Source organism: Trichomonas vaginalis, chromosome IV, assembly GCF_026262505.1.
Source record: "Trichomonas vaginalis G3 chromosome IV, whole genome shotgun sequence".
Classification (NCBI taxonomy): Eukaryota; Parabasalia; order Trichomonadida; family Trichomonadidae; genus Trichomonas; species Trichomonas vaginalis.
This window is the reverse complement of record NC_067206.1, coordinates 23,346,924-23,371,667: the sequence shown is the minus strand read 5'-3', so window position 1 is coordinate 23,371,667 and position 24,744 is coordinate 23,346,924. Positions and strand designations below refer to the sequence as shown.

At 31.7% G+C, this 24,744-nt stretch overlaps 7 protein-coding genes and 2 pseudogenes across 9 annotated transcripts, besides 3 other annotated features; 2 read left to right on the top strand and 7 right to left on the bottom strand.

The window, feature by feature from the left end:
* Positions 1-1,646: 1,646 nt before the first annotated feature.
* Positions 1,647-7,367: a mobile genetic element.
* On the bottom strand, positions 5,789-6,394 carry TVAGG3_0153680 (annotated as a pseudogene). The gene has a single exon. A coding segment is annotated over exon 1 (606 nt).
* A 1,622-nt stretch (positions 7,368-8,989) lies between the features above and the next one.
* TVAGG3_0153660 (serine threonine-protein phosphatase family) lies at positions 8,990-9,232 on the bottom strand (the record flags this gene model as incomplete). Its single annotated transcript, XM_051224751.1, has 1 exon — positions 8,990-9,232. The coding sequence occupies one exon, from the start codon at positions 9,230-9,232 to the stop codon at positions 8,990-8,992; it is 243 nt and encodes an 80-aa protein (XP_051109737.1).
* An 18-nt stretch (positions 9,233-9,250) lies between these two features.
* TVAGG3_0153650 (uncharacterized protein) lies at positions 9,251-9,613 on the bottom strand (the record flags this gene model as incomplete). The annotated part of the gene is made up of 1 exon (XM_051224750.1): positions 9,251-9,613. The coding sequence occupies one exon, from the start codon at positions 9,611-9,613 to the stop codon at positions 9,251-9,253; it is 363 nt and encodes a 120-aa protein (XP_051109736.1).
* A 949-nt stretch (positions 9,614-10,562) lies between these two features.
* TVAGG3_0153640 (oxidoreductase protein) lies at positions 10,563-11,910 on the top strand (the record flags this gene model as incomplete). The annotated part of the gene is made up of 1 exon (XM_001291764.2): positions 10,941-11,867. The coding sequence occupies one exon, from the start codon at positions 10,941-10,943 to the stop codon at positions 11,865-11,867; it is 927 nt and encodes a 308-aa protein (XP_001291765.2).
* Positions 11,911-12,377: 467 nt separating this feature from the next.
* TVAGG3_0153630 (protein serine/threonine kinase protein) lies at positions 12,378-13,397 on the bottom strand (the record flags this gene model as incomplete). The annotated part of the gene is made up of 1 exon (XM_001292140.2): positions 12,399-13,367. The coding sequence occupies one exon, from the start codon at positions 13,365-13,367 to the stop codon at positions 12,399-12,401; it is 969 nt and encodes a 322-aa protein (XP_001292141.2).
* Positions 13,398-14,997: 1,600 nt separating this feature from the next.
* Positions 14,998-15,388: a mobile genetic element.
* Positions 15,389-17,267: 1,879 nt separating this feature from the next.
* Positions 17,268-24,744: part of a mobile genetic element that runs on past the window's edge.
* On the top strand, positions 17,411-19,303 carry TVAGG3_0153610 (uncharacterized protein; the record flags this gene model as incomplete). The annotated part of the gene is made up of 1 exon (XM_051224749.1): positions 17,411-19,303. The coding sequence occupies one exon, from the start codon at positions 17,411-17,413 to the stop codon at positions 19,301-19,303; it is 1,893 nt and encodes a 630-aa protein (XP_051109735.1).
* Positions 19,785-21,373, bottom strand: TVAGG3_0153600 (annotated as a pseudogene). Its single transcript has one exon. A coding segment is annotated over exon 1 (1,589 nt).
* TVAGG3_0153590 (uncharacterized protein) lies at positions 22,602-23,300 on the bottom strand (the record flags this gene model as incomplete). The annotated part of the gene is made up of 1 exon (XM_051224748.1): positions 22,602-23,300. The coding sequence occupies one exon, from the start codon at positions 23,298-23,300 to the stop codon at positions 22,602-22,604; it is 699 nt and encodes a 232-aa protein (XP_051109734.1).
* Positions 23,735-24,284, bottom strand: TVAGG3_0153580 (uncharacterized protein; the record flags this gene model as incomplete). The annotated part of the gene is made up of 1 exon (XM_051224747.1): positions 23,735-24,284. A coding segment is annotated over one exon (550 nt), but the record flags the coding sequence as incomplete, so codon positions are not given.

The window sequence follows — 24,744 nt, the reverse complement described above, 5'->3', positions numbered from 1 at the left end:
AAAGAAATATGGATTGTCGCCCAGATATCATTACTGGAGTGCTATAGATGCTGGGTGGTGTGTCTGCCCGGAACGTCAGTCTCACAAGTTATGGTGAGTTCGCCTATAGAGCAAGATATTTTTCTGAGGATATAAAGTTTAAAAAAAATATTTTTTTTTATCCCGATAGAAAAAGATGAACAGAAAAAATTTTTTTTTTTTATTAACTTTTTACACTAGCGCTCAGAGCCCCTACTACGTTGCCCACTGATTCTTTGGTTTAAGGCACAAATAAAAGAAGTGATTGAGACCATTAGGAAAGCAGTAAATTGAGGACGAGAAAATGCGAAATTTCTACAAACAGAAAACAAGATTCATAATAGAGACCTTATTGAGATTATACGTATATATGGAGATATAGGCGGCTATTCTGGTAGTAGATTGTTGTTTAAGATGTGAAAATGTAATGAATTAAAAAGTGGCTCTCTAGTCATGAAGAAATATGAAAATTTTTTTGGTCATGAAAACCGATCAATCAAGACCAAGCTCTGATGAAAGATTCTACTGGCTGGTATAGAAACATCTTTTCGAAGTTCGGAATGGCAAATTATCGAAAGAAAATAAATTTTTCTGAGTAAATTTTAAAAAAGAAAATATTTTTTTAAATCCGATAGAATAGATGACGAAAATTCATCTCAGTAACAGTACATGTCAGCGGATTAAAGCGAGAACTAGACCCATTCACATATTTGAATGTTTACTTCTACATATACATTTGAAAAAGTCTTCAATTCAGCAAAGTTTGAATCATCGAACCAGTTATAGTTTGCTTTGTGACTAAAATGGTGGAAATTTGAAGACTTAGACATGAAGGTTGTTTAGCAGTCCAAAGAAAGTTTTTGACAGAAGGTTCTCACAAACTTAAAGAAGGCAAAGCATACAACTTGTTATACCTTATGAACCAAAAGAAAGCGACAGAACCTATGAATATTATATGAGTCTAAAAGTTGTAGAAGTTCAAGGTAATTTGGGTAAAAAGATTTTAGAGTCTAAAGCCAGTTGTTTTACTGTCCTAAAGAGGAAGAGAACATTGACATTGACCAAAATGTTCTAAAAAAATACAATTTTATTTTTTACATGTCAAATTTTCTTTTCTCTGGAACTGGTCTCTTTTCTTCTCTTACTTCTCTTCTTTCTTTTCTTCTTCTCCCTGGTGAAAGTTTATGTCAAACCTGTTCTCAGAACCATATTTTTGTAAAAGTTCCTTTGTCTTTAATAGCTCTTCTATTCTGTTCTATCTCATCTTCAAGAACAGCGCATGTGTTTCTTTGCATTCCTAAGAATTTTATGTTGGACCTTCATTCTTTCCAAGAGGCGTCATCTCTGTCAAAAGTTCTGTCATTGACAAATTTTTTAAGACCTTCTCTGCTTAATGTTTTATGGTTCTTGTCCATATTCAGAAACAGAACTTTAAACAAATTACCTTTCTTGTTTACACTATGTAGATTTTAATGGTCGAGAAGATTGTTTTGCTGTCGAAAAGCTTTGTCTCGAATATAGATTGGCGAATCGCTAGACATTTTCAAAAAAGATAAAATTTTTATATTTTTCTAAAAATATGTTAGAAAAAAAGTTTGGCTGAATTGACAAAAATTTTGAGAATGTTTTTAAACAGAACAAGGTGAAATTAGAAAAATGCTCAGATAAAGCCTATACATGACAAGTTTCTTATTTGCTCAGAATGGTATAACAGGTCTAATTGCACCACTGGGTCGGTAAGACTTTCACTTATCTTTAAAATGCTGCACAGACAACAAGAACTAGATGAGAAGAGACCCATTCTATGAGTTAGTTGCGTTATTTGTAGTACTTCGGGTCAATTTGACCAAACCGTCAATTCGTTCAAAGATTTATAAAAAGGTCTAAGTTAGTATGTATAAAAGACTCTGAGTTGTTAGATTGGATAAAGAAGTACCAAAGAAGAGTTTTGAAGTACAATGCTATAATGAAGTTGTCAATTCTAAGTTTAAAGACCCAAATGAGGAAATGCAAGAATATTAGAGAAGAAACACTTCAAAAACAAACAGAAGAGATAGAATACATTTCGAAGAAATTGCATCTTACGATTGGAAAACGTATCCCTCACAGATGTTTCTTATCTTAGATGATTTTTTCGCTCTCATCCTTTGTTAAAGAATAGAGAACAGAGTAATGTTGTCGAATTCTTAAGAAGCTCAGACACTTTAAACATTTCAGTTTGTCATTTGTGTACAGACAGCCAAGAGTTTAAGTAAGGATGTAAAGAGAATACTTCACTGACATTGTACTTTTCCCGCGGATTTGTCCGAAGAGATTTCATGGAAATTATGAAGAGTCCATGGCAGGTAGTTTGACAGACATGAACTATGGGAGAAGTACAAAGTCATACAAGACCCTCATACTTCTTTCAGAATTCATCTACGCAAACAAGTTCAAATTGTAAAAAGTCAAGCTTGAAAATGTAAGTGTTAGTCTTAGTCTGTTGTGGTTCTGCAGCTTTTCGGTTCTTTTGGCTTTGGAAGACATTCAGGAAGAGGAACGTCAGTCAATCCGTTTGTGTCCTGTCGGAAGGAAAACTTTTTCTGTCGGAAGGAAAAACTTTTTCTGTCGGAAGGAAAAACTTTTTCTGAAGTGTCGACAAAAGTTCTCAATTTTCGAAAATTTGAATGGTTTACGGACGAACAACAGGAAATTTTTTTCCAGTTGTCGGGAAATTTTTTTCCAGTTGTCGGGAATTTTTTTTCTTTTGTCGGAAGGAAGGACTCGGAATGCCAGAAGGAAGGACTCGGAATGCCAGAAGGATTTGACAAGACAATTTACCTTATAGAGTACCTGAGCCATCTGAAGTCAAGCTTGAAAATAATGGTTCATTTACTCTGCTTGTTTGAGTTGTCAAAATACTCTGTTATTTTTTCTTTCAGTAGCGGCAAATTTCTTTGAAGGTAAGTATTGTTACAACCTTTTAATATTCATAGTGTGGTGTTTGAGGTAACGTATCTTGAATCTATTTGTTTCACATCTTCATTTGGTGTCATTGAATCGGTAAGTTTTCGCGATAGAACCAATTTCTGTCAGATTTGTAAATCTTAGCAAGGTCGTAAAGCTTTGTTGTTTCTTCTACTAAATGCAACATTAACCATATCTTCTGTCTTCTTCATTTCCATCTCTTCAGTATAAATCATATACTTATAGTTCTTTTTCCTTTCCTTTTGGTACCGAACGTGGTATTCTTTTCTGAAGGCTTTGTCTTTTGCTTCATGACTTCATCTTTTGCTTGAAGTTTCTTTTCCATCTCTTCACGTTCTTGTCTATGAATTTCATCTAACATCATGAAAATATACAAGCATAACGAGGTGAAGCCCACATTGCAACAGCATTTACAAGAAGTCTATGTCATACCAACCTCTCAAACCATTTGGCAAATTTTTTACGTTTCATAGAGTTTTGGCGACCCGGAAAAAGTCGGGGTCCTGTGCTTCGCTCAAAAGTTCTTTTGTCTGTTGTTTTTGAACCAGTCGTCTGCGTGTTTAGTGTCTGGTGCAAACATGCTGTCAAAATACTTTGCATTTGGTACATGTCATCTTTGACCGAACGAATGAGACGTAACTGTTGGTTATACTGAACCCACTCGTATTCTTCTTTATGTCTTCATGAACGATAGCAGTTGTTGTGTTCTCTGTTGTTGACATATCTGTCTTACAATACAAAATAAAAAAAAATATTTTAAAAAATTAGCGTTATTTCTTACTTTCACAAAAGACCAAAAATAAACGCTTTACATGTATTTTCAGCAACTTCGTCAAATAATTTTATAGCTTTATCTATCTCATCTACTTCAAACGTTTCTTTACCTTCGTGGGAGCACCATACATTTTCTCAAACTTTTCAAGTAGTTCTGTTTCAGCAGCTCTCATATCGTTAACAAACACAACCTTGCTCTATTGACTGTACTGTCATATCTTTGAGTTATATTATATGTTCTTCCTATCTTATATCTCTTTGTATTGAAGTCCTTCGGTTTCTGAACGATGTAAAGTAAGCCTTCACTGCAACGTTCCGTATCGAATGAACCATATGTTATGAAGTTATATCCAACAACTGGGTCTAACCATAACAAAACTATTGGTATAAGACTTTTGTCAATGAGATTGCTCTTGTTCCATAGAATCTTACCGATATCATAAGCTCAGGATTTCTTGTCAAAATTTTCTGAGTAGAAGCAGTTCTAACCCAGTCGTGGGATGTTTTCTTTCCAGATAGTGTTAGAATGTCTGACAAAGAATATTTGTTGTATTTCTTTGGAGTATCTTACGTTTTAATCACCTATTCTAACCATTTTGGTGTCATTGTCTATCTTTCTAACTGTTTCAACTCAATGTTGTCATTTTCTGTTTCTTACATACAAGATAAAAAAAATTTAAAAAAAAACTAACTTTATTTTTTCTATCTTGTATAAAAGATATGATTTCAGGATTTTTTTACGAAGTGCAAAAGTTCTCTTGTCAAAAAAATAACAGTTATATAATGAAATTTGGTCATTTTTTCACGATTTCAGGATTTTTTTTACGAAGTGCAAAAGTTCTCTTCGTCAAAAAATAACAGTTATATAATGAAATTTGGTCATTTTTTCACGATTCAGGGATTTTTTTTACGAAGTGAAAAGTTCTCTTCGTCAAAAAATAACAGTTATATAATGAAATTTGGTCATTTTTTCACGATTTCAGGGATTTTTTTACGAAGTGCAAAAGTTTCTTCGTCAAAAAATAACAGTTATATAATGAAATTTGGTCATTTTATCGGGCAAATATAATTTTAGGTGAAGAGGTGAGATCTCACCTCTTTTCTCACCTCTTGAATTTTGTATAAAAGATATGATTTCAGGGATTTTTTTACGAAGTGTCAAAGTTCTCTTCGTCAAAAATAACAGTTATATAATGAAATTTGGTCATTTTTTTCGGCAAAAATATATTTTAGGTGAAGAGGTTAGATCTCACCCGTTTTCTCACCTCTTTTCTACCCCATATGTCCTTACTGAAAAAGTATGTGTTCCATATGTCATTTTACTCAGCAAAAATATTTTTTAGGTGAAGAGGTGAGATCTCACCCGTTTTGTCACCTCTTTTCTCACCTCGTTGAATTTTGTATAAAAAGATATGATTTCAGGATTTTTTTACGAAGTGTCAAAGTTCTCTTCGTCAAAAATAACAGTTATATAATGAAATTTGGTCATTTTTTCGGCAAAATAAATATATTTAGGTGAAGAGGTAGATCTCACTCTTTTCTCACCTCTTTTCTCACCTCTTGAATTTTGTATAAAGATAGATTTCGGGATTTTTTTTGACGAAGTGCAAAAGTTCTCTTCGTCAAAAAATAACAGTTATATAATGATTTGGTCATTTTACTCGGCAAAATATATTTTAGGTGAAGAGGTGAGATCTACCTGTTTTCCTCACCTCTTTTTTTTATAAGCGTTTTACATGAATTGTACGATGTATATTTGAAATTCTAAACAATTTTGTGGCTTCTATTTCTTCTGTCAGTATGTCAAAAGTTTTCACAATATTGAATGTATCTTTATATTTCTTCTTGACATCTGAAAGAAGGAAATCGTCAGCAGTTTGATAGTTTTTGTTTAGAAATTCTAACATGTCCATTTTATTTTCTGCTGGTTTCTCTGCTTCTTTCTTTAAGTCAGCATAGTCGTTTCGCATACGTTCTATCTCTTTGACGGAGTAGTTATATTTCCTCATTGCTGCTTTACATTTAGAACATTGTGGGTTCATTTTAGCATTGTACATTGAAATTTGTCCTGCAAGTACAACTATAGCGTCAATGGTTTTCTTTAACTCAAAACATGCAGGTCTGATTTGTTCGTTCCATACTTTACATCTTTTATCTTTATCTCTTATCTGCCATACACATTCAGCAACTAACGAAACAAAGTTGTCGTAGGTCTTAAACTCCTCCGATTTATATATGTCAGAAACATTCTTATATAACATGTCGCAATCTTTGTCCATGACTTTGTGGTTGCAATGAAATCCAAGAAACTCATAGTTAATCTTACGTATGAACTTCTTTATTTCAACTGAGTCAGTTGCTTTGACTTCTATTTCTTCAAATTCTGGAATAGTAAGCTTTTGTTGTTGGATTTCAGGAAGTTTAGGTAGATGGTCGATGAGGTCCTGCATTTCATAAAGATACTGTTCATTTGTTTCATCTTTTGCAGTGCAATCTAAATCTCCTTGGAGAAGTTCCTGCTTTATCTTCTGGATTTCTGTTTCGAAAGTATATGAAGAAGGAATGAAGCTTTTCATCTCTACTAACATTGAAGTTGGGTTCAATGACTAAACGAGTTTGGTGCTGTTGTTGCTAATGTTCTTACAATAAAAATAAAAAATATTTTTTTAAAAAAAACTAACTTTATTTTTTATTTCGGAAAATTCAACCGGTGAGAAAAAGAGGTGAGAAAGAGGTGAGAAAACGGGTGATCTCACCTCTTCACCTAAAATATATTTTTTGGTCCGGGAACAACAAAATTCAAGAGTTTTTGTGTTTTCTACGATGGTAGAAAGAGGTGAGAAAAGAGTGAAGAAAACAGGTGAGATCTCACCTCTTCACCTAAATATATATTTTTTGGTCCGGGAACAACAAAATTCAAGAGTTTTGTGTGTTTTCTACGATGGTAGAAAAGAGGTGAGAAAACGGGTGAGAAAACGGGTGAGATCTCACCTCTTCACCTAAAATATATTTTGGTCGGGAACAACAAAATTCAAGAGTTTGTGTGTTTTCTACGATGGTAGAAAAGAGGTGAGAAACAGGTGAGAAAACGGTGAGATCTCACCTCTTCACCTAAATAAATATTTTTTATTAATTCAGAACAAAACTCAAGAATTTTGGGTTGAAAGAATCGATGGAGCCAAAAGTGGCTCGACCTCAAACAAGCATTTTGTGAAGAATATAGCAACCGCCGGAATTTCGACGGTTGCTTTTTATACAAAATTCAACGGGTGAGAAACAGGTGAGAAAGAGGTGAGATCTCACCTTTCACCAAAATATATTTTTGTCTGATTTACGCTCATTACGATGAAATCATGACAAAACCATATACGTTCATGTTTAAAAACATTTCGATGAGCGGGTAGTTCATGTGCTTCAAAGTTTCTGGCATGACTTTCAATGTTCCTGCAACTGTTATCTAAACTGTTTAGTGTATCTTTTACGCTTGTACTCGGATTTTCTAATGGTGCACTTGAACCAAGGTCAAAGTTCAATATTATGTCGTCTGCTGTAAAAGTTGTAAAACTTGTATGTGTATGGTTCTTGTCTGCTTTCTTCTCTAACTCATCGTTAACATAAGTTTTATCTGCTTTAAGGTCTAAACATCCTGAAACCCATCCTGTATCGGCTTTAGTTTTTAAAATCTTCGATGTCCATTCATGGTACCAGTCAACCCTTTCTTTCATTTCGTTATCTTTTTCATCCACATATTCCTTATCCGCCTTCTTCACTAACACACTAGCCACCCATCCCTTATCTGCTTTCTTTTCAAGGCTAACGTTTAAGTCTGTTATTTCAGATATAGAATGTGTATGTCCAACGGCACTTTTCATGTTTAAGGTTTCTTGTAAGTCTGTTATTTCAGATATAGAATGTATATGAGTCTTTTTAGAATATTCGTTTTCAGCTCTTGTCACTTCACTTGACATTTTATTGTCAACATATGTTTTGTCTGCTAGTTCAGGATGAGTATGTTCTTTTGTTGCATAAGCATTGTTAGCTCTTTCTTCTTCTTTTGCTATTGCATCGTCTACATATTCTTTGTCAGCTTTGTTGTCAACATCTGCTTTCAAAAGAAGTTCATTTATAGGTTTCTCGTTTAAAGTTCCTTTTGTTGGATTTATACAGACAGTATGGTTCTTATTGTCTTGAAACAGAAACTCATCTGTCATTGGGTTTAATGTCAGTTTTAAGTTTCCTTCTTTCAATGACTCAGATATCTTAGAATAGTTTGAAAGGTTTGTTGTGTTCTTATTTAGAGCTTGTATAATGAGTTGTCGGTTGTGTTGTATTTCTCTCATAGACGCTGTTTCATTTGACATTTTTATTCTAGATAAAATATGCTTTCAATAGAAAAAGAAAATTCTAGAGTTGCTACAACTAAACCATTAGATGAACTTTTTACCAATGTAGGTCAAAAGTTTGAGACAGAGACCGTAAAGCATGAAGGCTATCGTTTTGACTACCCATTGAGATGGTTAAGAGACCCATCCGTCACAAAAGCTATTGGCTTTCGTAGAATGAAGTTCATTTCAGAAGCCATACATGGTTTCCCATTTACGGTCGGTTTGAAGTTCGATACTATAACAAAGAAAAACGTACGTATGAGAAATTTGAACAGGGAAAACTTTTACAAGTTAGTTTGCTTGTAAACTTAGAAACAACTCTTCAAGCTTTTCAAGAAAAAATAAACGATATCTATCTCGAATATGCAAACCAGTATAACATTGACGAAGGAGAGTACCATCTCGATATTATATATGACAGGAAAAATGCAACTGTTAAAATCAATAGAATAGAAGACCTTGGAGAAAACGTTATATTTCTACAAAATATAACAACTTGGCATGGTATAGATTTCTGAGGATGTTAAATCAGCCTGCAGAATATCCAGTACACCCGGACTTTTATGAAGTCGAAAACCCTAATGGAACATATGAAAATGTTTTCGACTCAGATGCTATTATTGTTCATGCTTCATTTTCTGGCGCCCAAAACTCTTTTTTATGCTTGGCAAATGACTTTTACGAAAAACCTACAAAGCTATATGAACCACCAAGTGGAAGTATTTCAGACTTTCAAGTATGGTTTACTACAGATGGAAGAAAAAGAACAATTCCATTATACCATGCGTTTTACTTAGAACTTAGTTTCATATACAACTACTATCGAACGGTAAAAATATAATTTTTTAATACGGTTGAGGTGTTGGATTTGGTTGCCAACTTGACTGTGGTGCAGGTTCAGGCTGTTGTATAACAGGAGCTTGTTCTTCTGGTTCAGGGTCTTTAGGTATAATACCAACAAACTGACCTACTCTTTTACCAATATTTTTGACTCCGTTCCAAATTCCTCTTCCTACGGTTTTTATTCCATTCCATATACCTCTTCCAACTCTTCTGAAGAAGTTTCCAATACTACTGAAGAAACCCATTTTACTATATGTAAAAATCTAATGTCCACCTAGTCTCTTACGTTTCCTGTTGAGTTCCATAGCATTCTTTAACTGGAGCTCATACATTCTGTTTCTCCTCTGGTAGAAAACATATTCTGGGTCAACTCCTGTGTTCGCGTCATCTGCATAGAGTTGTTTATATCCCACTTCGGGGTTTGTATAAAACTCTTTCCATCTCATATTTGCATACCATGGTGGCAAACCTAACGCAGCGTCATTTGACATGGCAGTTTGCATTTGTACATCTGTTGGCACTTGACCATAGTTTGCCATTGCAGTTTGTATTCTAACTTCATTTGGAATATTCTCTGGGTTTGGTTGTCCAGGTTGCTGTGCATTCGCTAAGTTCTGTGCGTCCATTTAATATTAGATAAAAATATCTCTTACGAGTACATATACTGGACATTTGCAGGCATTGGTTCATCTTCATATTCTCTGTATTTTTCTGCCACGTCAAATAAATAAATGACACAATGGAAAAAACCTAAAACAAGTAGTCCTATTTCAAACCACATTTACTTACCAATAAAATTTCTTTGTTATGACACTTTCTCCGGTTTATAGGACCTCTCTCATATTCTATCTTGTCATATCTAAACTCATAGTCATGTATGTCCTCTAACCATTTCATAACGGTTTCCAAACCACTTTTATCGGATGTAAAGTAAAAGCATGGACAGTTATGTAAAACGTCTAAAGTTTCTAAAGAGTCTCTCAAAGTCCAGTCTACTTGGTATTGAAAATCCCATGTGTTATAGAACGGCGGGTCCACTATAAAGAAAACATTTTCCTTGTCTTTATATTTTTCATACAACTCTGTCCAATGACATCTCACAAACTCTATACCCTCAATATATTTTTCTATGTCCTCTTTGAAAACATTTGTATAGTTAAGATATAAAACATTTGACATAAGTGTTTCAATGTCATGAACTCTTATAGAACCACTATATAATAGTCTAGCAGATATACTATCCCAGTCTATATATTCTGCTTTTTTCAAAACCTCTCTCACAATATTTTTCTTATCTAATGGTATACGTTCCATCTTACCTATAGGTATCTTTTCTTTTAACGCTTTCAATATATTGTTTGTGTCTGGTATATGTTTGAGACGGTCCATATAGTTGTCGAAGTCATTGCATATAATCTTTGAGTCTGGGAATATTGTATGGCACAAATGGGATATATAGAAACTTCCACCGAACAAATCTACAAATGTTAGACCATTCGGTAGTTTCTTAAGTTCTCTCAATAGAATATCTTTACATTTACCCTTATTTCCAAAGAACGGTAACGGTGGTTTTGTAAAATTCATTTATATATAATAATAAAAATGTTTTTTCCTGAAAAGTGACAGAAAAGTGACAAAACATGAAAACATATATAATTTGTGAAAAGCTCCTGGAAGACCCGTATATAAGAACTTCATTTATACTAAACATCTTCAGGGCTAGAGTGCGCAACGCGCCTGGAAGCCCTCCGAATAAAAACTTCATTTATACTAAACATCTTCAGGGCTAGAAGGGGCGCAGCCCCTGGAAGCCCCACTACCTTTTTTTTTTAATTATGATTGTTTCTGTGAAGAGATCTCTAATGTAATTTTGAACATTATCATCATCTCGAGGGTGGTGAATTTTTAAAAATGAAGTGAGGTAAAATTTATATAAAATTGACATCCGATACGATGAATCGAATTCCAACTATTGGCCTTGGAACATGGAAATCTCCAAGATCTGAAGATCTTGTTAATGCTATTACTTATGCCATCAAAGAAGCTGGCTATGTTCATATAGATTGCGCCTTGTGTTATGAAAATGAGGATATTGTTGGACAAGCACTTCAGCAATGCTGGGACAGCGGCATAAAACGCGAAAACATTTGGATTACATCCAAATTATGGAACACACATCATCGCCCTGAGATAGTTGAAGAAGCATGCAGAAAAACACTTAAAGATTTACGTCTTGATTACCTTGATCTCTACTTAATGCATTATCCGTTTGCATTCCAGAACACTGGAATTGGCGGTAGCCTTAATCCTTTAGATGAAAAAGGAAATACAATTTTTGATGACGGAGTCTCCTTAATTGATACATGGAAAGCAATGGAGAAGCTTGTAGAGAAAGGTTTAGTAAAGAGAATTGGCGTTTCAAACTGGACAATCAATCAGCTCGAAAGATTGAAATATTCCGACGCAAAAACAACACCCTACACAAACCAAGTTGAATTCAACTTATACATGCAACAAGGTCCACTCAGAGAATACATGCATAAAGAAGGAATTATCGTTACAGGTTATTCTACTCTTGGTACACCAGACTGGGCTAAACCTGATGAGCCAGTTGTCCTTAAAGATGAAGAATTAAATAAGATTGCTGCTGAGACAGGTAAATCAGTTGGTGAGGTTGAATTAAAGTTCCTTCTTACTATTGAACCTGGAGCTTCTTTACTTGCAAAGAGTGTTACTCCAGAGAGAATTTACAAGAATAATCATTTGGACTTTGAGTTAACAAAAGACCAAATCCAAAGGCTTCGCAATCGTGAAAGATTCTATCGCTATGTTGATCCAAGGAAGACTTGGAAGCGCGATGGAAATGGTGATGGATGGTAAATTGATTTATATTATTTTCTAAACAGTTATTATTGTGTTCAAATGTTTTTATCTTTTTAATTTGAAGAGTAAATGTTTTCATTGATGTGGAATTATGAAGTATCATATGGATTTTAATCCGGAATTAATCATTATCCATTCGTTTATCCATAAATTATTGCTGAATATATTGATTTAAATGTGAAAAATTGAAAATCTCTTAGAATAGCATTTAAGGTTTGATCCTCATAGCTATATTATGTCATATGGGTCTATTCAAAACTTTCTATTACTCACAATAAATCACTAACAATAATTTTAAACATATCTTCAATAAAAATAGAACAATGTATATGCAATTTTGATAAAATATGCCAAAAAATTAACTGTCATTCAAAATAGGATAAATCAATAATCAATTGATAAGATTTTTCAAGATTTTGTTTGAAATCTTGAAAATATCATTATTCATGAGATGTGATACCTGATTTATTACAGGTATTGATAATTAAAAAGAATAATAATGGAAATTAAACAATAAAATAAAATTTACTAACAAACAGGGATTAAATGGGAATCATCAAGATGATCCATTGAGGTAGAAAGTTTAATTCTAGAGTTATTCAAGCATCTGAATTGAAGAGATCCGAACGAACGTTGAGATTTGATACATGGTTTAACAATGTTTTTAGAGAACCGTGCGCATTTGTAGAAAAGTGAACAACAACCGCCAGACGATTTACCATTTTCCTTGAAATATGGCATTTGGAGAATTTCGTCTGCGGTAGGTCTTTTTTCTGGATCTCTGTCAAGGCATTTAGAAATAACGGCAAGCAAGTTCTTATTCTGAACTTTATCAGTAGCGAAAAGTCCAATGCTTATGCATTGCTTTAATTTTTCGATATCTGGAGCATTAAATGGATAAGTTTGTGTAGCTAAGAAGTAAAGTGTTACTCCTAATGACCAGATATCAGACTTCATTGGAGTGTATTTCTTGCAATATACTTCTGGAGCCATAAATAATTTTGTTCCTTTAGCCATTTTGCATGAACAAGAAGATCCATTAAAAGAAGCAAGTCCAAAATCACCAATTTTTACTCTTCCGTACGTATCGATAAAGAAGTTCGCTGGTTTGATATCGCAGTGAGCGATGTTTTTATCATGAACTGATTTGATGGCTAAAACTGCATCATGCGCATATCTGTAAATGTCTTCTTCATATAGTTTTCCACCAGCAGAGAAGACTTTGTAGAGATCTGTTGGGCAATATTCCAGAACCATGTAAATGAAGTCATTGTAACGGTATATCTGATATAATCTGACTATCCTAGGATCGTCAATCCTCATCAAGCAGTCTAATTCTGCTTGTGAAAAGAAGCATTTGGGAATCTTTTTGACAGCAAAGTTAGAGTTGAAATTAGCTGAGTGTACTTCATATATAACTCCATATCCACCTTGTCCAATGATCTTTATAAATTCTAATCCATTCTGCTTGAAGAACTCAACTTCTTTCTCGTCCATAATCTGTTCTGTATACCTTTTCAATTTTTTCAGATAGAGATTTAAGAAAACTGTTTTCATGGTAATTCAAATTTGTCAAAAAAATTGAGATCATAATCTAAACACTTTTTACGAAATTGGTATAGAAATATTTATTATTGTGTCTAATAATTTTTTCTTTTTATCTATATTTTTACACCGCTTTCAATTTTGCGCCAGGGATATCTAAAGTAAATGATGGTAATATTTTAAGACATATTCTCTGGGGTTAACATAATTACAATGACCCACTTGTCACATTTGTGCACGTTGAAGGATAGTGTTTATTGCTGTAGTACAATTAAAATTTACATAAATTATCATCAAATAAATTCTTTGAATACTTAGAATTGAAATTTGAAATAAACTTTTTACAGTAGAGTCTTTACACTACTTGAGGATAAATGAAACTATTATATGATATATTAACACTTTCTAAATGATCAATGAAATAACGGGCAGTTATGAATAATGAAAAAAAATAATCGTCTTTCGACGAAAAATGAAAATAATCGTCAAAATCACGACGATAGAGGGTGAGATTCCCAAATATTGGTTTTTACAAGGAATGAATATATCCTCAGATCAGAACTCATCTAGGATGAGGTATTTATTAAGTTTGTTCATAGATGTATTTCTTATATAAAATCATAATTATGAGATATATGTGATAGATCTATTATTGTTTGGAATCTTACAAAACTCATTCTATAAGTTGTATTTATATATCAGAAAATCCAATAATATAGTAAGATATCTATTTTTCAAATAAATTTCATTAAGAAGAAGTGTAAATAGAATGCGAGCATCATAATCTTAAACTACATATGAAAGATAAATATATTGTTATGAAAAAAAGGTTGAAAAATGAAACCAAAAATATAAATAAATTTTTATTCATAAAAAGTTAAGAAAGTATAAGGAGGATATTTCTTCCCCATGGTGACGGCATATGTCATTGATGTAAGTATGTTTTCGACTAAATTCATAATCAAAATTTGTGTAAGTCACATTTTTTAAAGTAAGTGATTGTGGAAATGATTCTCCAGTATAAGCTGAGTATTAAATTGCTTGAGATTTAGAATAATTTTAAATCAAATATAAGTAGTATATGTGGATGGGTTGTGTGACTTTTTTTGTAAACGTAAGAATTCATACAATATTGAACGATTTTGTATCATTTTTTTTGACATATGAAGTAAAAAATGTATGATTCTTACGGTTTTTATTCTTACGTTTTTGAATAAATCAAGATTTGAAAATTTTGAAAATTGTAAGACATTTACACTCAGCCCATACATAATGAAATAAAAAATAAACACATTAAAAAATTAATATTAATTTTAAAATAATTTATTTTTTATCTTTTATAAAAGAAGCTATATATATAGATGATGTCAGATATTCCGCGATTAATTAAACATTGTTTAAATCCTGAATGGAATCAATGGAGTCATAATCAAAGACCTCATAAACGAGTAAAAGAAATTAGATATAATTATTTTCATGAATGAAAAATAAACTTTAAAAATTCATGTCTCACATTTTTGAATAATTTATTTTTATTTTTAATGAAATGAGCGTCAAGACTAACGATGTTAAAAAATTAGAATTCACAAACGAGGAAATAAAGGATATATTAGAGGAGGCGGGTTATGAGGTTGATAAATATTATTTTAGAAATTGTCAAAAATTCGCGGAGTTTTTAAATGAGTTTGATTATGATGGAAAAATGAATAAAGATGATGTTATAAATTTCTTATATCCCACATCTAAAAAGGGAAAAACTAAAGAACCTGATGTTTTCCCTGAATATTATGAAGAACGGATTAAAGATGATGAATATGATGAAATTGAAAGACTGGAAAAAATAAGAGATGAAATAGATGAAAAAATTAAGGAATTAAGAGAAGTTGAAAAATATAATGAAAATGAAGTAGAGGGTTTAATGAATATCCCAGCTTCAGAATCAGCAGTTCAGAAATCTCATGAAGAAAGATATAAAAATTATGTCTCAGAATCAACACAAAATTTATTAGATGGTGAAATAGATGAAACACTTTCAGAAGAAGGTACTAAATTTATTCGTAAACATAAGTTACAATTTATTGATAATGAAAAATACCCTTGTATCTTACTTTCACCCCCTCTCGATTCTGAGAAATTCAAAAAAGCTCTTAAAAACATGACATATGCAACTAATACGATTAAGAAAGAAGATCATGATATTTACACAAATTATTATTTAAATAAATGCACAGGTGTTGATAAAGTTTTTGATTTATTAGATAAAATATCAAAAGAAACCATTGGAACCTATAAAATTTTGTGTGATTGCGGTTTCATTATTGAAGATACTAATAATGTTTCATATGAAAGAACAGCACCGAAGGAAGACGAAGTTGAAAGGTCTATACCATTCGTTATTAAGAACATAAAAGATATGAAAACTTATAAACATTATATTTATTCATTTATTTCAGAAAAAATGGAAGCAACCCATAAAACATCTTCTCATCATTTTATAGCTATTCATACATTCCTTTTCAAAGTTGTGAAATTAAATAAGACAGGAATTAGATTTAATGTATCAGGGTATGCATTCTTGAGTAAATTAAAATGTATTCGTCACGTCGCAGATGATAAAAATTTATGTGTTCTTAATTCATTTTATGGGCTTTAAAAAATAAACTTTATTTTTTTTATTCTTACATAAATGAACAAAAACGGAACCGCTAAAATGAATGATAATCAAATTAGAGCAGAAGGTAGAAGGTTATTTAAACGCTTCTATAACATTCCTGATGGTGTTAATCCTAAAACTCGTAGAAGCTATTTAAATGAAGCAATAGATGCATATGAAGGGTTTGACATTTCATCAGAAAGTGAGAGATTAGCGAGAATGTTAAATGTTAATATTGATTTCTATTATTGTGATCCTCAACCAGAAGACGTGGACATAAATAAGGTAGACTTTCCATTAGTGGAATCAATAATGATAGATCCAGAATTTGAAACAGTAAATATTTTATTAACACAGAGTCCAAATGGAAAACTTCACGCTGACAGAATAACAGACGTTGAAGCACTCACCGGCTATAGAGTTTGTCCATATTGTAAAGAAGAAGTTTATTCTATCCGTGATGATCCAGAAAGGAAAAACCAAAGAAGATTTTTAAAGCATTGTGAGAAATGTAAAGAAAATAATGGAAGATTAATTCAAGACGTTCAGTTGCAAAAGACACAGCAACCATATGCACCACATATTACGAAACAGAAGATATATCAGTGGTTATTAGCTCATAATTTGCAGGAATATTATCAACCGACAAGATATTATATTACTTTTGACTTTGAAACATTAGAGACTAAAGAAGAATTACAACTTTCTGAGTGTGCAACTTTGAACGCTTACTTAAAACCATTCATGGTATCATCAACGGTTAAATTAAACGATAAAACATATACGAGGAATTTTTGCTTAACTTCGAGTGATTCTTTTATTTCTGATTGGATTGAGTTTTTATTTTCAACCTGTTCATTAGTTGCTAAATCAAATATGAGTCAATATGAAGAATTAATGAAGTCGCAAACGGACCAAACGGTGGGGACTTTGTCTCATACATTAAATGAAAAACAGAAGGAAGCATTTAAAGAACTTCTAGATGAGGAATTCAATAAAGTGAATATCATAGGTTTTAATTCGGGAAAGTTTGATTTAAATTTAATTCTTCGTGATTTAAACACTGCAAAATGGAAAATAAAATCAATGCTGGGTTCATCTTCTCAATTTAAGCAAATCATTGTAAAGAAAACAAACGTTCCATATGAATTAAGATTTATTGACATCAGAAATTATATAGCGGGTGGGACATTAGACCAATTCACTCAAGATTTCGGAAACAATAAATCACGTTAAAACCGCTTCAGGAGGTCTTCACATTTATTGCAACACTAATTTCTTCTATGCAGTTTCGAACAGAATGATTAAATGTTATTCCTGCAATGATTACGATATTGACATAATGACTTCTATTGATGATTCAAAACGTTCTTTAGTAGTTATGGCTGATTCAAGAGTTCGCAAGAATGCAACAGAACCAATCAATACATACTCATTCATTCGTGGAAGTTATGATTCAACATTAACCAGAACAGTGAATGATATATTAAATGATTTGAATATTAAGGTAAGAGTTGAACAAAAGAACGAAGAAATAAAGAGTATAATGAATGAAAACAAAGATGTAAACATTGACGATAAACTTGCCCAGAGCATAGTTGATGGCATCTGTGATTTTGAAGTACATAATGACGGTGGAAACATGAATTTAGAAAAAGAAATAACATTATTCACACTGTTTCAAGCTATTAATTCGTTACCTAATCATTTGATTAATGAAGCATACGATAACGTTTATAACTTCTGCAATTTAACTGAAAATGCAAAAAGTAATTTTGAAAAAGCACGTAGTAGATATGCACATTTAATGACTTCTCCATTTGTTTTGGTAAAGATTCTAAAACTATATCAAAAGGAATATTATGATGAATATGTTTTACCTTTATTACGTAAGCCAAAAATAACATTTGATATAAAACTTGATGATTCATTCTTGATAACAGATATTAGACGCAAGGCTGAAAATCATCAGTATAAAAACAGTTCTGAAGTAATTGAGGATTTATCACGTGTAATCCGTTTTGTAGATTGTGGAAACAAATACTTCATTCAGAAAGATTACAACATCCACGACAAAATGAATCAAATATCATTCGTTCTTCAGTCAAACATGAAAGAGTCACTCAAAATGATTAAATTATTTAAAGAAGAAGGTAAAACAATAACAGCATGGGACGTACTACTAAATCAATTGTCTTCATTAACCGTTAAGGGTGTTTGCTTTAAATCTGATTCCCCAGATGTTTTCTCAACGTTTCAAGGTTATAAATACAACGTTCTCGAAAAAGTAGATTACTCAAAAATTGAGATGTTTATGGATTTCATTAAAGAAGCCATATGCGATAATAACGATGAAGTGTATAAATACCTTCTCGGCTGGATTGCATCAATGATTCAACATCCTGGAATCAAGAATGAAACAGCAATTATTTTGAAAGGACTTCAGGGAACAGGTAAAAACAGATTCACAGACATTATTTCTGAACTTCTCACCGGTTATTCATGTAAAAACATTACTGAAATAAGTGAGCTAACGGGTAATTTCAATTCAGTAGTTGAGAATAAAATGTTTCTTGTACTTAATGAACTCAAGAATGTAGGTGAAGACAGACTTGCAAACTTCAACGCTTTGAAATCAATTATAACGGATAATGAGATTAGAATTAATGAAAAGAATCAACCCAGAAGAACTGCTCAGAATGTTGCAAACTTCATTTTCGTAACTAATAACGTTTACCCTGTCAAAATTGAAGTTGGAGACAGAAGATACGTAGTTTTAAGAGTTAATGGTAAATTCAAGGGTCAATTTGATTACTTCAAGAATTTGATGAATTCATGCACTAAGGAATTTTATGATAATTTACTGACGTATTTTATGCAATATGACCTTTCATCATTTAATGTACGAATCATACCGATGACTGAAGCCAAACAAGATTTAATAGAATTATCAACAAATCCTTTAGATGTATGGATAAATACACATTATGATGAATTGTGTGCAGGTATGACGTGTGAAAATGCTCTATTCTGCAAACCATCAGACATGAAAGACAAGAATTTCCAAATGAGTATTAAGGATAAATGTGATAGGAAACATAGAAGAATAGACGGTAAACAAACATGGTGTTATGTTTTGAAAGAAGAAATGAAAGGATTATATAAACAGGTTGAACCAAACGATAATGAGGATTCATTTACTGACGATGAAATACCTGTAAATGAAGCTTTATAAAGTATGATTTGAATTTATTTTTGCATTAATCCTCCTGTGTTGTCAAAATGTCATGTTGTCTCATTTTTTAAAAGAAGTTAAATGACCTGGTAGCACATGGTAACATGGTAGCACCTTCAGTTCTTCAAAAATAATTCATTATTGCCTTCCTCCTATGTTGTTGACATAATGTCATGTCGTCAACATGGTAACATGGTAGCACCTTCAGTTCTTCAAAAATAATTCATTATTGCCTTTCTCCTATGTTGTTGTCAAAATGTCATGTTGTCTCATTTTTTAAAAGAAGTTAAATGACCTGGTAGCACATGGTAACATGGTAGCACCCTCAGTTCTTCAAAAATAATTCATTATTGAATAACCTGAAACCATTAACGTAAACATTTATTTTTGCAGTTCATTCATTACTTCATTACCTAATTAATTACAAACATAAAATATATTTAGTTCATTCGGTAAGCCCAGACCTTTGGGTCAAGCACATTCATTGAACGCGGTACCATGCGAATACAGTCATAAATGGTGGCATGTATTCTTTACTTTGTCCCGTTGTTTGTGTATATCCTGAAACGAAATGTGTATGGTTTCCTTCTCCCTGAGTGTCATCCCAGTAACAATTTATAGCAAACTTAACGTCGTCTTTAACATCATATCCTTTACCTTTTGTCATTCCTGACCAATCCCAATATCTATGCTTATGCCAACCCGCTTGAGATGTACTTAAATCTATGTAGTGACTGTGTGCAGGTAAATTTTCACCTGAAATCGTTTTACTTCCCCCTGTTTCCTTTGAAGAGTTTGCACAATACAAAAACCTGTCAACTATTTGTTCCATGCACCAACACCAAACATTACTTGAGGACCTCTTGCATCCATAGATGTATAAATAGAACCTACTGGGTTCATTAAATCAAACATATGAGATATTATAGGATTGTCTCTTTTGAACTTAAAATATAGTGTAACTATTTCAGGTTTCTTCTGGTTTGTGTCAGAATATTTTTTATAATATAATCTTATGTTTTCAGGGTAGGTAAAATCTTGACTATAATATTTATTTCTGTCATCTGTATAATAATATACTATTCTCGTTTTTTCTATTGCATTATATCTTTTATATCTATAATAATCTAAATATAATGTTAACTTTTGTTCATCTACATGTGGTGTTCTGACATCATCTCCATAGTCATAATAATATGGTGCTGGAGCTGGGTCAGGCAATGTCATATCTACCATTTCATAAACTCTTAAATATTTCTTTTGTTCGTCTCCATATAAGTTTAAGTAACAGTTGTTGTCTAATGGAACTTTAACTTGTGTTCCATCATTCTTTATATAGCCTACATACATTTCATTGTTATTTTTCGGAATGAGTTTACACCGTGTACCATTTTTTAAGGAGTGTACAAACTCCCATCTAAAATATTTGTTTTCTTCATAGACAAAAACATCCCCAACAATAGTTTCAATATTTTTTGTTCCTATCAAACTTTGGTATATTTCGTTAACATATTCCTTATCCACCTTCTTCTCTAACTCATCGTTAACATATGTTTTATCCGCTTTAAGGTCTAAACATCCTGAAACCCATCCTGTATCGGCTTTAGTTTTTAAAATCTTTGATGTCCATTCATGATACCATTCAACCCTTTCTTTAATTTCATTATCTTTTTCATCAACATAAACCAAATTTGCCTTCTTCATTATGTCATTTAGGAAACCTTCTATGAATTCCTCATTTAAATTAAATCTTCCAATCTTCAAAACTTTAGGAAATGCATTTAATGCGTAATATCTCTGTTCTTCTGGTGGAATTGATGTTATATCATCCGTTATTCCTTTAATTTTTGAATTCATAAATAAAATTTCTTTTATATTTGATATCACTGCACCACCTTTGCAAACGAATTCGAAATGTTCATTTTTCAATACTATCTCCAAATCTCCATATTTCAACCTTTGCGTTTGTTCTGCCGTCTTTGAATTATATGCATATATGGCGTATGTAATGGTCTGAAGGACCTGGGTGCTTTGTGCCTTAAGTTGTTGTGGTTGCTGTTGTTTAATCATTTATTATGATTTAAAAATAAATATTTAATCCGTTATCTCATCAGCTATTTTCTCTATTTGAAATTGCCATAATATTTCATTCATGAATTCTAAATCACAATCAAATAGGTCAGTTACTCTAAATTTAATATTTGATAAATCTTTTGAATGAAGAATAAATGAATTCCCGGATAATTGAAACGGATATGATAAAGAAAATGTGTTTAAGTTGATGGATAAAATGTTTTGTATTGATGGGTAAGAGTTAGGGTCTAATGTTTGATGTGAAAATCTCATTGGGGTATTAACTTTATCACATTTGATTAAAATGAAATTGGAACCGGTGTCAGAATACAAAACATCCCCAACATCTTTTTCAAAATTTAATATCCCAACAATGAACGAAGATGAGGAGTACAAAATTTAATTTTCAGCGGGAATTTAATAAGGTTATTTATTTCATCAAGTTCAAAAAGTTTATCGGGTTTTGATTTAAAATTTTCTTCATACCATACGATAAATGATTCATTTAAATAACTTAAAATCGTGTTAATATCCCATTTCGCTATCACATTATTTATATACATATCATACGTTTTTCAAGGTCATCTTTAATAAATGATATATAATCTGAAGGGTCTAAAAGAATGGGATTAAATTTACCACTCACAGAAACGAGAGTAACATTATAAATTCCGCTAACTGTTAAATTTAATTCACAGTTATTATTCGAAATAATATTGATAATTGACATTTTTATTACGATTAAAAATATGGTAAAGCGTTATTTTCCAGTGATAAATAAAACTAGAATAAGATTACCTCAAGAATTCATAAATTCAACGAATAAGAAATTCATTCATGTTATAAATTTTAGTGTTTTCAGAAAATATGAGTCAATGTCATATTCATCAACAGGTTATATTTCACTTCATTCAAATTTAGTTCAATCAAACCCATATAATGACCATTTCATAAGATTTTCAGATGGTATTAAAAATGTAATTGATAGATTAAAATATGAACAGATTGACAATATCGAATTTTTGGAATTTTGGTTTAAATATCCTGATGGAAAAAAGATTGAAGTTAAAGATAAAGCTGATACTATAACAAAAACAATTACAATGACCGATCCAGATAGTGGGGAACAAAAAGAAATAAAACAAACGATAGAAACTGGTGAAAGGTCAATTATTATTGATTATGATTCAAAGGATTATTATTCGATAATGTTAATGCTTGAATATTAAATAGCCTTAACAAAGAATTTTTCAAGTGATATTTTATATTCATCAACTATTTTATTATAAATATCATTATATGTTAAATGAAGTTCAGTTGTTGTTCTATTCTTTGATATCTTAATTGTGCTAATATCCTTTATAGGATTTATTTTTGCAACTGTTCCGCAGCATGAAACCTCATCATCTATGAAAAATTGAATCTTAACGTCTGAATCTTGAACATCACAAAGAATGGCGATAATGTGAATTAATGATTCATAAGGTAAAATAATTAAACCAGATTGGTCAATTAAATTTATTATTGAATCATAATTATCAGTTATTATATCACGGTAAATTTTCATTAATTCAGAATTAATGTCTACTTTATATGGCGCATTGCGACTGGAATCGTAGATTCCTGGGTTCTCGATGTTTGATGAAAGAGGTGGGGGGTATGTTGGATAAGTGGGAATTTCAACGGGTTCTTTACCGGGTTCAGATAAAATGATTGGGTCTTCATCTTCTTTATTTTGCTCCTCCTCTTTCTTCGGTAAGTCACGAGTTAATAAATTTGGTTGAGTTGCCGACCTTGTTAATTCGGGGCTAACATTAACTTTAACATTTTGAATAATTCGTGATTTATCATCATTTACGTTATAACCAACCGTAATCTCTGCTTTTGCGTTTGTGTTCTTTTGACTTGTGAAACGTCTTCTCATTTATAATTGAATAAAAAAAAGAAAAATATATTTAAAGTTTTATTTAGTTGTTACGGTAATATCCCAAGGTTCATCCTTGTTTGCTTATACTTTCTTTGTAACTGCACCAATTATGTTATTGATAGTGTTTTGAGTTTCTTCCAGTCTTATTTTATCATTTACAATATCTTTAATCATTTCATTACATGCATTCTTAAAATCATCTGATTTTTCTAATTTACGTCTATCACTTTCTTTAATTAAATCAAAGTTATAACCTTGTTGAGAATAAAGTGGTTTCTTTATCAATTCCTTGAACGCTTCTGAAAGTGAAGATGAAGAAATTCTTGCCACTTGAATTGGTTTAAATTCTGCTTTCATTGCTTCTTTCTGTTCATTGAACACTGGATCGAATAAAGCAACTTTAAAGAATTTCTTAGCTGGAATTTCAGGTCTCAAATTTGCATATTGACCATCAAACTGATTAACATATTGAGGTAATCCGTTTGGTCCTTCTTCAACAGCATTTAATTCTTCATTGAAATAAGAATATGGATTATAACGGTATGAATTAATTGGACCATTTTCACCTTCTCCAATGTATTGTTTAACAGCTTTTCCATTTTCATCAAATTGCATAGGATAACGTTCATTATATGCTTTACGTTTAGGATAATCAGTTATAGTTAATTTGTAACCATTTATGACTTTAATATTACCTTGACCATCAGTAACGAAAACTTCATTTATACCATCAGGTTTTCCATTTGGACCCGTAATGTCTGCTTCATGTGCTTCCCAATTTGGTCCATGACGTTTGGCATATGCTTGAGCTTCTGGTAATGTTAAAACGTTTCTCATTTGTTTAACATCTTTTTGAAGACCAGCAACAATATGAACTAATTCTTTCATTCCGTCTGGAACTTTCATAGTTCTATTATATGGACCCTTTTTGTTTGTCCCTTGTTTTAATGGAACCTGTAGAAGATTTGCTATTTCTGTCATGTTTAATTATAAATAAAAAATAAAAATTAATTATAAAAAGTTAATCAAATTTAATGGAACCTTTATTTAAATCAACTATTATTTTTCCATGTTCACCTAATTGTTGATATTGTGTGTAAAGTTCATTAATGCTCATTGGTAAATTCACTTGATAAAGCATAACGTTCAACTGTTGACGACTAAACCCACTGAAAATGAAAAGTGTTGATAGATTTGATTTAATGTTTGTGCTTAATGCTTTGAAGTATTGAACGGCCATGAAGAATGAACACTGAATGTGTCGACATTGAGTTAATAATTGATTAAAATATGATTTCTCATTAGTTATTAGTTTTGATTTCACGGCATCATCTAGAAAAATTAGTGAATGCAAAAATTCTCTATCAAAATTTGAAATAGAAAGTGTTTCAAATAATTCATCCCTTTGTTTATTAATAATTTTATCCTCTAATCCTTGCTT